The sequence below is a fragment of the Cygnus atratus genome, chromosome 6 (genome assembly GCF_013377495.2).
Source record: "Cygnus atratus isolate AKBS03 ecotype Queensland, Australia chromosome 6, CAtr_DNAZoo_HiC_assembly, whole genome shotgun sequence".
Lineage (NCBI taxonomy): Eukaryota > Metazoa > Chordata > Aves > Anseriformes > Anatidae > Cygnus > Cygnus atratus.
Window position 1 is genome coordinate 15,473,134 of NC_066367.1, and position 16,685 is coordinate 15,489,818.

General features: G+C 43.4%; 1 protein-coding gene across 3 annotated transcripts in view; it reads right to left on the reverse strand.

The window, feature by feature from the left end:
• Positions 1 to 12,798: 12,798 nt before the first annotated feature.
• Positions 12,799 to 16,685, reverse strand: part of UBE2E3 (ubiquitin conjugating enzyme E2 E3) — a 58,808-nt gene continuing 54,921 nt past the window's right edge. For all 3 annotated transcript variants that reach the window (XM_035536765.2, XM_035536767.2, XM_035536766.2), the window contains 2 exons: positions 14,814 to 14,961; positions 12,799 to 13,436 (listed from right to left, as the gene is read on the reverse strand). In XM_035536765.2, coding sequence (XP_035392658.1) covers positions 13,339 to 13,436; positions 14,814 to 14,961 — 246 coding nt within the window. In that variant the 3' untranslated portion in view covers positions 12,799 to 13,338. The remainder of the gene's footprint in view (positions 13,437 to 14,813; positions 14,962 to 16,685) is intronic.

The following is a 16,685-nucleotide window of genomic DNA, read 5'->3' on the forward strand; positions in this document are numbered from 1 at the left end:
TGGAGTCATTCTGTGTCTGAATAAGGGTAAACAAAACATTATGAATATGGAAATAATGAAATACAACAGGATTTATATTCAGAGAGGGAATTTGCTTATATCAGTACATAACTTGAATGCATTTATGAGTCACGTAGTCTAAACGATAACAGAGTGCAAGCACCACAGACAGGTAATAAATAAAGCCCTAGAAGTGCACAGTCTGGCATGTCCATCATGAAACTGAAGCATTCAATAGAGAGGAAAATTGGCCAGCCACTGACAGAAGACAGAAGACTTATCTATTAAGGGAGGGGAGATAATATAGTATTTCATATGACGTTGCTGGTAACTAGTCATGAGGAGCTACCTGTGCCAGATTCCCAAGGGTACTTGTTAGTGCATGCATTGTATAGCACCAGAAAGCAACACAAATTGAAAGAAGTCTCTGGTAATCTCCTGTTAAGCGCAGAGCAGTTCCAAGTCAGGAGATAAAATGTCCATCCCGTAGAGCTTGCAGCCCCCAGGTTAGGATGGGTTTAGCTCTCAGCGAGCTGCCAAGTGCGTTGCAGGGAGAGAGGGCAGCTCACTGCTGCCGCTGAGCGGGGCAGGCTTCTCCTCACCTCCCTGCCTCTGCTCCAGCTCCAGGCTCTGCAGCCTCATCCACACCTCCTTGACCCTGAACTGAGCAGAGGTGCCTGAATACAGCTGCCCAAAGCTAGGTCTTTTTTCCCCTCTATCCCCTGACTGCAGGTTTAATGAGCAGGGTTGGCCAGTAGCTCAATTACAGCTCCCAGTAAGTCCAGTTCTGGGTGCCCAGCATGCGTCATAGCTGCCCAGAGGCAGGGGCTGGGGGAAACCTCCTAGCCCTGGTTGCAGCACTTGGGTTCAGCCAAACTTAGCATGAGGGGTGTCAGCTGCTACATCAGGCAACTGCCAGCAGTACCAAATTCACTCAAATATGCTATTAATCCCTCATCTTCAGGTGATTTCTTGCATATTTCTTTTTTTTTTTTTTCTTTCATGTAGAGTGATTCCCCCCATCTGCACCAGTGCAACACCTGTTGGTTTCAGTGCAGCTAGTACAGGCCCAACAAAAAACGAGGCTGGTGATGTCTGAACCTTTCAAAGCCTTTTGTGCAAAACACTATTGTGCAAAACTATTCACTTTCCATACATGCAGACTCAAAAAATTTCTCTTTTTCTTTTCTTGTCACTTTCTTTTTTTTTTTTTTCTATAATTTCAGCAAAGATGGAGTTCCTCCAAAAAAATGCATTCATTTCTTAATGCTGGAGGCATTTAGAAAGGATGTGGAGAGCAAGCAAATTGCCAGCGATTGGTGTGTCTACATGTAGGGACACAGCCTAAACCATAGCACTGATAACTCACAGTAAAGAAGTGCCTTATTTGGGGAACATTATTTGAGCAGAACTCCTCCCACTGTTGACAGAAGTTTTTCCCACATAAACGATTTCAAATTTGGTTAAAATCGTGGCATTCACTTTTCTGCCAAGCAGCAAACATTCTCTTGGGGATTTGTGTCTTTGGGAACCCCAGCCTGCCTGTGGCCACCGCTGCCTGAGTCACTCTCTGATCAGCCTGCAGCTGCTGGCAGCTTCCCCCAACCAAAGCTCTTCGTTTCCCATTTCCCCTTTCAGGGGCAGGGCAGACCAGCCCTGCCTGGCACGGGGTGTCAGGGATCAGGGCTCGGTGCCTGCAATGCTGACTGAGCAGGTGGGAAGATGCTCTTTGCAAGGCTGTTGTCTTTACTTTCCATGCCTGGGGGCAGATGTTTCTGCTTTACACCCTTGCACACGTGGCTTCAGAAACACAAGGCTGTCCCATGTCTAGTGATATGGCCTTATTCATCAGCTGTCAGTGGATAATTTTTAGATTCACTATTAAACTGTATTGTGTGTTCCTGAAATGGAGTTTTTCTTTGCCTGGCTAAGACTTTACAGATTTGGCTGTCTTGTTGTTTTCTCATTTTTAATTGTTCATGCAACCCCCTGGTTTGAGCTAGTAGCAGGAGTCTTGAAGCATGTTCTGAAAATCCTCAGGTTTTGAGAGACTTTTCTCTTTTTCCTGCTTTTTTTTTTGTGCCAGCAACGGTCAGCTGGGGCTCAGGAAAGGGTAAGGAGGATCTGACATATGTTGTTCCTGGAAGAACCATCAGCTCACATTAGCATGAAGACCTAACTGGCACCTTGTGGGGGTGGGGTGTTTCAGTTTAATGTGTTTTTGACACATGGCATTGGGTAACTTGAGTCACAGTGAGGGATGCTCTCCATGATGCAGAGAAGGAGCAGGAGTAACTGAATTCATGCAAAAGGCAGGAGCTGGGTTTCCCTGTGAGGCAGAGGAGAAGAAACCCACTGCTGTCTCGAGAGACAGCAGTGTAGAGAGCCACATTGTGTTTCCATGTTGTGGAGAGCCACGAGCGCTCTCTGCATGGATGGTGAGTGTCTCTGGTACTTAGAACTGTGTACTAGTTTCATTTCTCTGCCAGCATCATTCCCACCTCTGCAACAGCAGTGCTCCTATCCTAAAACACCTGCACCACTGCTTACATCAGCCCAGCATTAAATCCATTTCTTGTCCTTTGCTGCGTCTTTTTCCTAAAACTGCTGAGCAATACTAAAGATAAATAGCTCAGTAGCTTGGAGCACTGCTCTCAGTATAGCCTGAGGTATCCCAGGCCCTTGGCAGGTTTAATACAGTTATGACTTTGTAAAAGATAGAAATATGGGACTGATTAACGTACATGTTGAAGTTAGCATAACATAGCAATACTGACCCACCTACAGGAATCCCAGGAAAATCTGCAGGAGAATATTTAAACCAAAATGTCCAAAATTTGTATTCCAAAAGTTTATGATGTTAACTTATTATCAGCATATGACTCGATTTCAAAGGCTTTTGTGTTGATGCTAATGTACAGACCTGCCTTTACCTTCAACAGATAGGAAAAATTTGGAAGTATTAAAAGCCCTTCTCTCTCTGCTGCGTCGTTTGAAGAATTCAGAGTGCTAAAGAATGAGCTCAGATCCCATTGTGTACATAATGCAAGACTCTCTTCCTCCTGCTTATCACTTTACATTTAATTATATTGAATTTATTGACTGTTTTAAAATCTGGTCACTTTAAGTTATTTTGATAGTTCTTCATGGTCAGCGTTTCTCCTATGTGCTTTGAATAACTACAAATCCGCAGCAAACTTTGTCCCCTTAGTGTTCAGCCCATTATTTCTTGCTTGCTTTTATTAGCTTCCCTTATCCTGTAGCTGGCTTCTTTCTTCATATTTTAAAAAATCTTTCCTGATAAGAGCATTGCTCTGAGACCCAATATGCCTTCTCTGCAGAAATGGGCTTCTTTAAATACTTTCCAGTCTGCTTACAATGATTTTATTCCTTTGAATGTACTGCTAGGGTACTGTGAACAGGCTTCTTCATTTTCATGTCTTTCTTTTTTTATTTTCTTTTTCCAAATATGTCTTGGTTTCTGGTGATCCAGTACGGATGCTGAACAGAAGTTTATTTTGGGCCCTATGACAGAGTAGTTCTGCAGAGGCAGAATTTGCCTGCAACAGGCAGGGCTGCAGTATTTGTGTTTTCAGCGCTAGGCTTTGTCCCTCTCCCAGCCCAGCCCTGACCCAACGCAGTAAGAGCGATGAAGGGCGCCTCAGAAGGCAGCTGGGGCAGGGACATCGGCACCTTCCTGTACACGTCTTTTGTCCAGCAATCAAATTGCCATCCCTCTCCCTGGGAGAAGGCTGAGGAGCGCCATCCATCTGCTCATTTGCCACCAATAAGGCCTACCTCCAGCATGCTGGCTTTGTCTTCGCCTCTCCCACTGCCTTGCTCCTCTTGCTTACCAGATATGTCTTGCAGGCCAGTCCAAGGTTTTGGTTTCTTGTTTTGCAGTTAGGCTTTGTTTCTGCCCTGTGCATTGTGCTGGATTTCTGAGCTGGCCCTCGGCTGCCGGCTCTCCATGGAGCAGCCCCACGCTGAGCATGGCTGGCTCCTCGCCACCTGCTCCTCTGATAGAGGATGGGTGTCAGAACAAAGCTGGCGGCATGAATTGGCATGATGAGGTGAGAAAGTAGGGTGCATGGTGCTCCAGCTGAGGCTTGCCAATGTAATTGCCCTTCAGGCAATAATTCTTGCCAGTGCGATGGCCTCCAGAGATCTTCTGCACACCAGCGTAAGCCAGAGCCACTTCTGCTTCCCCATCACTCAGCTGCTGTGAGTGTTAACCTTATATTAATTCAAGGCTGAACCCCTAGATTCACATTAACCAGTCTTTCATAATAACAAAGTGACAGAAATCACTTCTTCTTTCCAAACCCTTTTAGGAAAAGAAAGCAATAGCAAGGTTTGGAAGGGTGGTCTGGGAAGAAAAATCTTTAGAGCTGGGGCACATTACCTAGGCCACGAGCTAGGTGTGCTAGCCTGGTGCCTGCAGCCTGCTTGGCACTTGCTGCAGCACCTCGGTTGTTCTTAAACCAGCAGAAGCAGCACCCAAAGCTGCTTTCTCTGTGCATCCTTAACCATGGCACATAACAGCAGTCACTGGTGTGGCAGCATGAGTGGGACAGCAAAAGCTACCATATGCTTAAGTTGGAAGAATGAAACAGGGGCAAGACCTGAAAACAGCAAGTTCGATCCTTTAGTTTTCTGCAATGAAACAAAAAATCTTAAATCTTAGATTCCAAGACACAGCCAGATCCTCACAGTTAGTCAGCTCTAGCAGGGCAAAGCACAGGGAATATCCTCTGGGACTTTTGAATCTTTCCTTCTCCCAGAGCTCAACTTTTCCCAAATCGTGGGGTTTCAGGGCACTGCAAAGTCCTCATCCTCCCCCTTCCCCTGAAGAGCTTGGTTGAATACTGAGGACTAGATTGTCACTGTTTTCAAATTGGTCTAGTAGTTTTAGATTAAGCTTCTAGCCTTTTTTTTTTTTTTTTTTTTTTGAGTGTCATTTTACAGGGTGCTTTGCTCTGGATAACTGCTGTTATACAAATAAATCAGTCTGCGCTACACATTATACCTTCTCTCTTGGTGGTTCCCCCTGTAAATGAAAGTTTGAAGGCTCCCGAAGGCCAACTGGATTAAGGAGCAGCTGCGAGGTCCACCATCACATGGGAGTGACCAAGAAGGGCTCTCCGGAAGTAGCAGTTGCCTATAGGAAGCCTCACTGTGCTGGATGGGGCAGATGGGCTGTGACGTGCCTGGGGTGGGGGCTTGGTGCCACGGGAGCTCCCCATGATCCTGGCCTCTGCCAAACTCCCATCTTGAAGCCTGGTCTGGCAGGAAAAAGCCTTTTGTGGGGTAGGAATAAATGGAGGTGTGCACTGGTGGAGGTCAAATCCTGAATTTGACCCACCCAGATGCTTGAATGTAAAGAACTTTCCCAAATCTGAAGAACAATGAACATTTATCATTTATTCTTTCACAAATCTGTTATTCTAAATCCAACCATGAAGAATGAAGAAAGGGAGCAAGACAGAGAAAACACAGAAAGGTGGTGGCTGGGTATAGATCTGACAAAGACAGAGAAATCAAAAAACCCCAACTCTCTTGCCAAAGGCAGTTAAGCACTGGTCAATTTTAGCCATTTTTCTAAGCACCACTGTGGAATGTTCAACTAGTTCACTGTTTAAATAATGCATAGCCAGGAAGTACTGGTTCCTCTGTGGGTCTTGACAGTAATTTTGTAGGATTCTCAGCACATTTGCAGACCTACATCCTGTTCAAAGCTTAAATCCCATCAGTTTGCCTTTGCAGTTTACAGCTCTGTAACTGTCTTTAATAAAAATGCTACCACGGGAAACATCTTAGGACAACTGCTATTTCACAGCTTCACTACAAGTTCCTAATGTAATCTAATAAGGCAAACACAATACCTGATGTTACCAATGGTAATGCAGAGGCCTCTCTTTGAAGACCATCTGAATCTGCTTGCGCATGGCTTTCTTTGCAGAGTGTCAGAATTACAGCGTAGGTTGAGGCCTGAACGATCAATGGCTACTTTAATCACTCAATGAAAGCCCTTGAAAATCATTAGCAATTGGGTGGATTTAAAATATTTATCCATACATCATTTTTGAGCAGACAGAATTTGCTTAGAAAGTTGATCTGGCAGAGGGTAGGAAGGCCCTGCAAAGGGACCTGGACAGGTTGGATCAATGGGCCGAGGCCAATGGGATGAGGTTCAACATGGTGAAGGGCTGGGTCCTGCACTTGGCCACAACAACCCCATGCAGTGCTACAGGCTTGGGGCAGAGTGGCTCAAAAACCCTGCAGAAGAAAAGAATCTGGGGGTGTTGGTTGGCGCTCACCTGAACATGAGCCGGCAGTGTGCCCAAGTGGCCAAGAAGGCCAACGGTGTCCTGGCTTGTATCAGGAATAGTGTAGCCAGCAGGACCAGGGAGGTGATCGTTCCCCTGTACTCTGCTCTGGTGAGGCCTCACCTCGAGCACTGTGTTCAGCTTTGGGCCCCTCACTACAAGAAGGACATCGAGGCCCCGGAATGTGTCCAGAGAAGGGCTGCAAAGCTGGGGAAGGGCCTGGAACACAAGTCCTGTGAGGAGCGACTGAGGGAAGTGGGGTTGTTTAGTCTGGAGAAGAGGAGGCTCAGGGGAGACCTTATTGCTCTCTACAACTCCCTGAAAGGAAGGTGTGGGGAGCTGGGGGTCGGCCTCTTCTCACAGGTAACCAGCGATAGGACAAGAGGCAATGGCCTCAAGTTGTGCCAGGGGAGGTTTAGGTTGGAAATCAGGAGACATTTCTTCTCAGAAAGAGCAGTCAGGTATTGGAACAGGTTGCCCAGGGAGGTGGTGGAGTCACCGTCCCTGGGGGTGTTTAAGGAAAGGTTGGACGTGGCGCTTAGGGACATGGTTTAGTGGGTGACACTGGTGGTAGGGGGATGGTTGGATTAGATGATCATGAAGGTCTTTTCCAACTTTAATGGTTCTATGAATCTATGATTCTATGATACATCCAAATCCTTTGTTATTTAAAGACAACCAGCTGTCTTCTCGGCCTAATTTCAGAGTGGGACTTATGAATGAGTATGGTTTATAAGAAGACAACGGACTTCCTAATGCCAGGACCATAATGTTTAATCTAAGAAGGCAAACAGAAACAAAACACGGCATTTCACTCCATCTGGGCTGTACCCGCCCATCCGCAGAGATTTAACTTCGGCAGAAGTTAAACTCCTCCAGAAGCCAGCCCTGGCGCCCAGGGAGCTCGGGGCAGCGCCACGAAGCGGGCCGGGCCCGGGACTCCCGAAGGCAGCGGGCGGCAGCGGCCTCAGCGCCGGGGCACGGCGGCACCCGCCCGCCAGCGGCGCTGCCTCACGGGCGGGGCCCAGCCCCGCCGTCCCCACGTCCCGCCTAGGGCAGCTTGGCCCTGCTGTCGCCCCCTTTCACGCCCCCAGAGCCCCGCTGCCTATCGGCCGCGCTCCCTTCCCCGCTAGCGGCGCCCAGACGACAGCGCGGCCCTTCCCTCTAGCCGGGGCTGCACTGACACCTAGCGGGCCTTCCCCTCCGCTCCCCTCCGCTCTGCTCGGCCCAGCCCGCCTCAGCTCCTGCCTTTGGTTCCGTTTGACCCTGTAGAAACGCTTGCGTCAAGTATTGTGCAGCAGGTAAAAGAAAATGGTGGTAAAATACATGATTTACTGGTGTGGAGCTGGCCTAGGTGACAGACGTGCTCATAGCGCGGTCTTCCAGAAGAGCTGCTGTGTGATTTAGTTCTTACTTGTACTTTAGGAAAGGTAATTCAGTCCATAGTACAGTAAAATATCAACTAAATCTGAGTGGAGCTTAAATGATACCTCAGTGTTTTCAGTTCTTCATTAAGGCCACACTTATGAAACAATTCGGCTGGAAGCAGCAACAACCAACAGTGAATAAGATGAAAAATGTTGCTTATGTATAATAACTAATCATCCCAACGGCGAGAAGACAGCACGTTAGCTTCACAGCTAACAGAGACACCCATGCAATAGTGGAAAAGAATAGGGTGTATTAATGTTTACCGTCAGAAACTGAAAAGTTTAAAATAATTTGTCACCTTAATTCCACCACCTGTAAATCACAAACCACACACACTGGTATCCTGTTCCTTGAGCATGCAGCCAGCAGGGTCCCAGCTTGGCCCAAATTTTCACCTGTCAAGACAGGTTAAAATGCTGGAATACATACACACAGCCACAGACGTCTGCACTCATGAGACGCTGCCTTCCTCAGTACGAGGAAGGCCATCACGCACCCCTGCATTTTAACAACTTCATTCACCTTCCCCTGGGTGCCTCTCCATTTCCAGCCCCTTTGCTGCTGCCCATTCCCTTGAACGAGTGTTAGGCTGCAGGTTTCTAACCCACCCCTACGCTACGCTTCAGAGATACATCCAGTTGCTACATTCAGAAGGATGGTCTCCCCCAGGATTTGAGATTCACCCCTGTCTACCTATATGATAGCCCAGAAAACTAATCTCTAGGATGACATCTCATTCAGCACTCTGGAAAATGTACCCGCTCTGAGCTCCACTTTAAATAATGACCTGACATTTGTTCTGTAGAGGGAGACAAAGCCCAGCCTGATGAGAACAGTTGGCAGCTGCTTTCATTTGTGCCATTCAGAAGCCAGATGATAATTTGTCCTCGGGGACCCATCACTTCTTGGCAGACAGACCTGTCCAGTGCACTTTGCTGTTACTTTTGCTGTTACCTCCTACCCCTATCATAAGCACTGCACGCGGAGAGTCAATATGCAAGGCAGGCTAAACTAAAGCTGACTGCAAAGTGTCGTAAAGGATTTCATGATGCTGAGAATGGGGAGATTAGATCACAGATGAGTTCAGTGATGATACCAAGCAGTGGATGTTGGGAAAGACACATTTGTTAGACCTACATAGAGGGGTAAACTATCTATTGCTCAGAAAGAGAGATTCTGAACATAGCGTAATGAAAACATTAACTAAGCAATAAACAGTGGTCAACAAGGAAAACAGAGCAGTAAGAATTACTAGGCAATCAGACCAAAGCAGAACACACGATTCTGGATGAACTGAGTTCACCTTTTGCATGCAATGTACAGCTCTCAGTCCCTTAAGTTAGCTGGAGCAGAATTACAAACTGCTCAGACAAGGGTGACCAGGATGATCAGAATACCTTCGTACAGGGAGAGACTAAATAAATGAGGACTTTTGAGTCTGGAAAAAGTGGTTACTAGGGGCTGATAATAATGATGATAGATAAAATCATAAATGGGATCACGGCGGAGAACAGATGCAATTATTCATTATTTCTCACAGTACAAAACTAGGTGACATAAAATGTTAATGAGCGGGTTAAATGAAAAAAAAAATCACATAAACAGTATTTTTACACAGTTTGTAACTGAACTTTAGCATTCACTATCAAAGGATGTTGTGGAGGGTAACAATTTAGGATCATGCAAAGATATGTTTATCTTAGACAGTAAAGTTACAAAATGCTTCCCAGTGCTGGGAAACAGTACATAGAAAGGGCTGTCAACACATTGCCTGCAGGAGAAGAGCAAGGGCAACAACGAGAGACAACATACGCTTGTTACCCATGCATGTGGTCCCACAACATCTTCCATCACTGTAGATGCAGAGCCTGTGCTTGGATGTAGTCACCATGAGGGAATGAGATATGTATATTTTTCATACTACTGCTCTTATCCTACCTAATCCTGGCAGCTTTTGTTATTAAGGATCTCCCCAACTCTTGCCACAGTGGATGCTTTCTCTTTTACCCAGTGACAGAGCTACTCACAGTACTGCTCTGCAGAGATGCACACAGAGAACTCGGGGAAAACAAGCTAGAGCAGGTTTCCCTCTTTAGGAATAGAAAAGCAAAAGCCTGTAAGTGCTGCGAACATTTCAGCAGTCACTTGCCAAGTTCATTATCTGCTCTTCCACCTAAGCCACAGCTGAATGTACCTAATTATCATCAACATTTCAGCAAGGTCAGGCCGTAGTACAAGCAGTTGTGCTCGTCTTACTCCTCCCTTTAGCACGCATTTGACTCTGATATCTCCTGTGGTCTTGGGCTCCTCTGCAGCCACCTCCAGCCTGGGTGGCCAGGGAGGGAAGGGGAGCTGCTGGTCTGCCCCAGGAGCTACAGCGTGATACCAATGCAAGCAGTGCCACCATGCAGAGGTTAAAGGGATAATGTAGGCGAGGCAGTGCTGGGCTCTCCAGTGCAGGTTTCCCTGGCTGTAGCTTGGGCTGAATATGCAATGCCATTTCATGGCCCAGTTGCATCCAGTCAGGCCAGCCTTGCAGTCCTTTGAAGCTGCATGGTTCAGGATGCCCACGCAGGCCTTCTTGCTTTCACGTAAGCATCCAGAGCTTGATCTTCATGCTCACACTGCCCACTGCCCCAGAACATCCCACACGGGGCACGGGCTGCTGGGCAGTATCGTGGGGCCACGTTCCCCTTCCCCCAGAGGAAGGGGGGTGCAGAGCACAGCCCCCAGCTGACTCGGTTCCTGCTCCCCTTGCAAGGCTGGGCAAGCCCAGCCCGTTGTGCTGGCTACTTGAAGCTTTCTGGCCCTGGGTGACTCCTTTCCCTCCCCAGCTACAGGCCTCAAATGCAGATCAGCAAGTGCGAGCGTCTCCAAAGGCCATCCAAAGCGGAGGGCAAGAAGGGGCGTGTGGTTTATTTAAATGTATCATTTAAATTTGCATTCCCCTGAATACATAACCTGGTGATGGGTGATAGAAGGTGGACCTGAAAAATTGAACTGTAAAACAGGATCAGCATTGTGACGGGGTAGTGTCCGGCATTTACCCTGGCACAGCCAGGAAAGGAAACGGTTTGAAAACACCAGATGCTCTTTGCAACTGGCATTTTGGATATATTTCAGGCAGCGATTTATCTCTTCCCCATGAAAACAGACACACATTCGCATTTAACAACTAATTGATTTATTTAACAATACAAATTTCTTTCTACTGCATGGTTTAGCAGAGAGAACTTGAGAAACAAAATTAGCTTTTCTTTTTTTTTTAAAGTTTAAATGTTTACACAAAAACAACCTTTACTTCAGTAAATATAAAATTTACACACAAAAAAAACCTACATTAAAAAAGAACAGAATCATGACAAACCAACAAAAAAAAAAAAAAGGATGGGAATTCAGTGTAAAGGATCCAATTGCAAGGAAGGCAAGATGGGGCAATGCTAACAAGGCATCCCACTTGTACACCTAGGTCTTTGAAGTTGTCAGTACAATACAAAAACAAAATACATTAAAATTAAAATAAAACCTGTATTTTTATACCATAGTATTTTATGATATAAATATCTGTAAATTCTGTAGGCAACATAGTTAGCATGTGAAATACACAGTTTGCTCCTCACTGGAAAGTCACTGGAGTGGTGTATGAGCACTGCATAACACACCAGTGCACTAGTGGACAGCAGTGAGCAGTCTGTAGATGTCCAACACGGATGTGATAGCCCCTTGTTTCTTTGCCAATCTGTGCTATTTCTCACATGTTCAACGACAAAATGAGAAACTCTGGTCACCGTCAGCAGTGATTTCCAGCACTTCATCTCCTGGCATTAGTCTGTTACCTGACTTAGGCATATTCACCTGCCAGATCCCCTGTTTCTCATTCCCTTTTGCACTTTAAAACCTGAACTCTAAAGCTATCTTGTAGCTATCAAGAGAGACTGGCTTCTAGATATTTGGGATACGCAGTTCTTCAAGCCACCTTCAGGAATCTGTAGAAATATTTAAAGTAGGGTGGGCAATTCATGGTCAAAGGTTATGTGATACAAAAAACAGGGATCTATATAGTGATGGCTAACTTTAGATCTAATCTTTATCATTTTTTCTATTGCTTTAATATTTAAACTTAACATTCATTTTTCATATATTAAGTGAGCAGAGCATCTTATTGATGGAAGTGCTACATTATCTCCAAAAACACCAGGTAGTAAGGGAGGCAGTGAAGTTTAAAATTAATTGTAATTTTAAAAATCATTTAAAGGGATCAAATCTCTTTTTGTATAATCAATAGTGTGACTGGTAACCTACAAAAGCTTAAATTATAAAACTATTAGTGACTCTACTGTATGTACTATAAAGCTGTATCTTTGTTACTTACAGATGTTACAAAATTTGCAAGCCAGAAAGTGAAGAGGGGAGGGGGAAAAGTAGTCTAAAAGTTTTACATATTTCATTTTCACTAAGAAAAGTTAATATCCCCCACAACTGTTTTTCTGTTATAACTATCTACTCAAATTTATTCTACTCCTTTCTTTTCTGGATAGACAAGATAGTGTTTAATCGTGCTTTGGAAGACCATTTTCAATGGACAACTGTAGTTCTCCAGAGCAAGTCCGACTTGCTTTACTTTGACACAAAAGCACCAGACTGTGTGTAACTTGTCCCTGGTCCTGCAAAAAGAGTTTGTAGCAAGACTCGGTCTGTTACAGGAACAGGTCTGGCCCTGAAGCAACCAGCTACATTAGCTTTTGGAGGAAGCATATGCAATGCTCTCATTCCAACTTGAGAAACAGCTGAGCAGTATTAAATTTAAGGAAATTGTAGAAATGACACTTGTTCTGTAAAAACAAAACAAAACAAAACAAAAACAAACAGGGAAAACTTAAACAATCCACAGGTGCATTAAACATTTAATAGCAAGCCTTTGCTTATGTATATTAATTTAAAGATTATCCACAGGGATCTGTGATACATTGGCCCTGCCTTGTTACTATAATTAAATTTCTTCAAATATTAATTTAAAATAGGAAAACAAAGAAACTACTCCTTGGGGAACATGTTTATTGTGTTTGAGATGATACACTGGGTGCTCTCTGAGCTACAAAGGGAAAAAGGAAATCCTTTCATTACAAACTGACAAAGGTAAAAGTTAAAACAGTTTTCACAACAGCATGTACCACATATTGGAAATAGATCTGGGTTTAATACAAATGACATAATTCCTAGTAATCTACAGCTACCTTTAATAACTTCATACAGATAATGAATTAGGCTAAAATGCACTATAATATTTGGTTGACTTCAGGAACAGTATCCTTAGTACATCACAAAATACATTTTGATATCCCAAAGAAGCAAGACTTGCAAGTAGGCATTTTAAACATAACTAATCTACAGCTACAAACTTCTACTCTTGATAGCATTTACCTTTTTGGGGGGCAGTATCCCAGTCTTCAAAAGGATAAAAGCAGAGTAGAATCAGTATAACATATACACAGAAGTCCGTATTGTAAAGGCTATAAAGATTTGTTGCACACTGTAAAGTTGCCTTCTGCACCTTCACACTGCACAAGTAGTTTGTCGTTTATGTTGCATATCTCTTGGTCCACTGTCTGGCTATCCTGTCATGTTCTGCTCTGTTGGTCAGATACTGAGTGGCTATGCTTCCAACCAGAGGATCAGCTGTAAAGGGCAGGAGAAAATGCATTAGAAACCATTTCACAATAAAAAATAAAAAAATCCCAATAACCAAAAAACAAAACAAATCAAAACCAAACCAACCAACCAACCAACCAAACCCACCATGATTTAAAATACAGAATCTATTCCAAAATATAGTCTTTGTTAGGCCACAAAATGCTGTGACATGTAGTGGGGCTCTTAGCATACAAGACATTTCCAAGAGAAAGTACACAAAGCACAGTGAACAGAAAAATGCTTTAATCAGTTTTGATTATCTGTGTATTAGTGTGTCAGATGACAGGCAGACACCTGTGTTCAAATGTCACAGCTATTCTTTTCAGCCAAAACCTGACAAAAGGCTTGGTGTGAAGTTTTGTAAGATAACCAGCAATTCAGATACCATTTCGTCAGGCGCGATTTTTCAATATTTGTAAACAACTGATGTTTTGAAAATAAAAACCTTCCCAAAAAGTCTTCCATTTTTTAAAAGATCTAATCTGCTAAAGGAGGGTAAACATCTCCTGGACAGACAGACTTGCTGCCAGCTGGTGGTGGTGAAACAACAGACAAGTGCGACAATTTCCTGGTGAGCCACAGAAAAATACAGCTCCTTAACTTCGAAGAAATCAAGATCCTTGTAAGCAGAGCCTACTCTCTGCAGCTGAAAAGCTCCATGCACCTAACTCCAGGATACACCCACCAGTCGTACTGTGTCAAGAGTCATCAGACTTCTGTATCAAAGAGGCTAATCTAATTCTCCCTGCTCGTTACCAGCCTCCTGCGAATGACCTGTCATCTTGACACTACCTCTCAGTTCCTGTGCTGACCGAAAGCAATTAGCATTCATAGCACAGTGGCCATACAGATGTTCCTGAGAATTTTACAGATGCCAGTGGAGTTCTTCCCCTCCCAACAGGAATATGGAACTCTCTCTGAAAAAGGTAGTATCTCCCTAAACCTTGTCACCTGCACATTGGCAAGATGAAACATTTCAATTGCTGTCCTAAGACAAAGGGACTTCCTGCGGCCCCCTTCCAACCTGAATGATTTATGGGTTTGTAATTCAGAGGACTTTGCTGTACTCCTGGATCTACCACTCATTTGCTACAGCCTTTAGGATACAGACCTTCAAAGACACTGACTTCATTTTCTCCACCACACATTTGAAATAAATGGGCTTAATGCTGTTTACTTTCTGTTGGATCACAGGACTGAGAAGCACCATTAAATGTGGGACTGTATCCAAGCAGGAGTGTTTCAGCCCTGATTTTAAAAATAATAACTTTGATTCAATCTAAATATAATCAAATATACAAAATATATTGGCAAATAATTCAAAGGACTAAGAGTGGATGCCCAGAACTATCAGCTCCTTACCCGGGTTGCAGTCTGTCAAAAGAGAACAAATAGACAGCAGGACCTTTGAAATAGTCAAAGCAGGGCTCCAGTTGTCCTTCAGGATATCCAGACAGATGACTCCTTGACTGTTGATGTTGCAGTGATAAATTCTGGTACGGAAAGTAACCTAGAATTGCAGCAAAAGAGACAGAAAAAGTCATTCAGTGTTGCCTAGGAATGCTGCCCCTAGTCCCTGAGTGGCAGTCCCTGAGCTGCGGAGCTTCTGGGGAGGCAGCTCCTCTCTGCTCATTTTCTAAAGCAACATTCTGTAACAGAAAATTGCACATTTATTGTAGTCATGGCTACTTTTAAGAAGCCTACCAAGATTTCAGTGCACAGACTGCTCTCACACAAGCCCTTTGTCGGGTACCCACAAAAATTAGGACCTACTTTGTAGTACTGGATGCTAGGTTCATGCACACATCGCATGTCAAGAACACAGACAAAACTTTACTGAGGTTATTGAAGGTGAAGAAGTAGTTAGAACTTGACTGCATATGCCGTATTAGCTGATCTTTTACTTTCTATCAAAAGCCCAAATATAGACCACAAAAGGGAATATTTAAAATTGGAATGCTATAATATTCATGTCCAAATTAGCAATGAAATCTTTGCCGTACCTTTTCATTAGGCAGGATATAATACACATCTAAAACAACGCTACCTCTCTAACTGACACCATCCTCATTTTTATATTATTTCATACTAATATCGGTAAAATATGTATTATTCTGCACAAATAAAAAGTTTGAAACATTTAAGTGCCTTAATTATATACAGCACAAGATGAGGAAAATTTTCTTTTTCACACGTCTGAAAGGGGGAAAAAATCCATGATGGTTTCTGAAACTACTGAATGTTCAAAAATGACCGAACTCTTAAAAAAAAATTATGAGGAATTTGTCTAAATCTCTGCATCACTTCATTATAACATTATTAAGGAACACTACATTTTTTAAGTTTCAGGCAAGTGTGAAATACATAAGAGGATGTATTCTTTATACTGTAATCCTTTTGGGAATGGAAAAGATACTGCATTTACAATAACAATGTTACAGCCACAAGAACCACAAGCTGTAGAAATGTTGTGTGACAGAACGTATTTACGGTTTGTGAATGTCAGCAGCGTCCTTTCTGGTGCCCTGGTCAAGATTTGTAATTTGGCATTAAGGGAGGGGAAAAGGGAACAACCTCTAACTTCTTTGACACCTGTTAGGAAATTATGATTTCTTAAATGACCGTACCAATTCTAAGCAAGGAAATTAAACTTTAATTAAAGTTAATATTGGTTTCATTTTATAAAAAGAACTTTTGCTGAAAAATACTGTCAAACAAGGCTGCTGAACTAACAAGTAGTAAATATTTTGACATTCTACAATAATGGAAGTCATCACAATAATTTACTCAACTCCATGTCACAATATAATACTTTAGCTGTCTGTCTAATGTTATTTCTTTTTATCCTTCTGTTATTTTGCTAACACTAATGCACAAATATATAATATAGAATCTGGTTTATAATAGAAAAAAGTTTCTTTTACATATACTTTAGTAGCTGGAATGAGATGAAGGAAGCATAAGAAAGTCTTGTGCTGTCTTCTATTAAAAGTAGTCTCTTGTATCTTTATTCTTGATCAGAATTATCATGTCATTTATTACTGGGTAAGGCTTGGAAATCAGTATTCATTGTGGAAATCAGGAAATAAATTAGACGTGATTTGCTGAAATTGAAGCCAAGATTTTGAACTCTATAGTTTTCAAGTGACCATAAAAATTTTGATTTTCAGAAGGTGCTGAGTACTCACCTACTACAAGTTAAATTCTTCTCGTATGTTAAAAAACCAAACACAA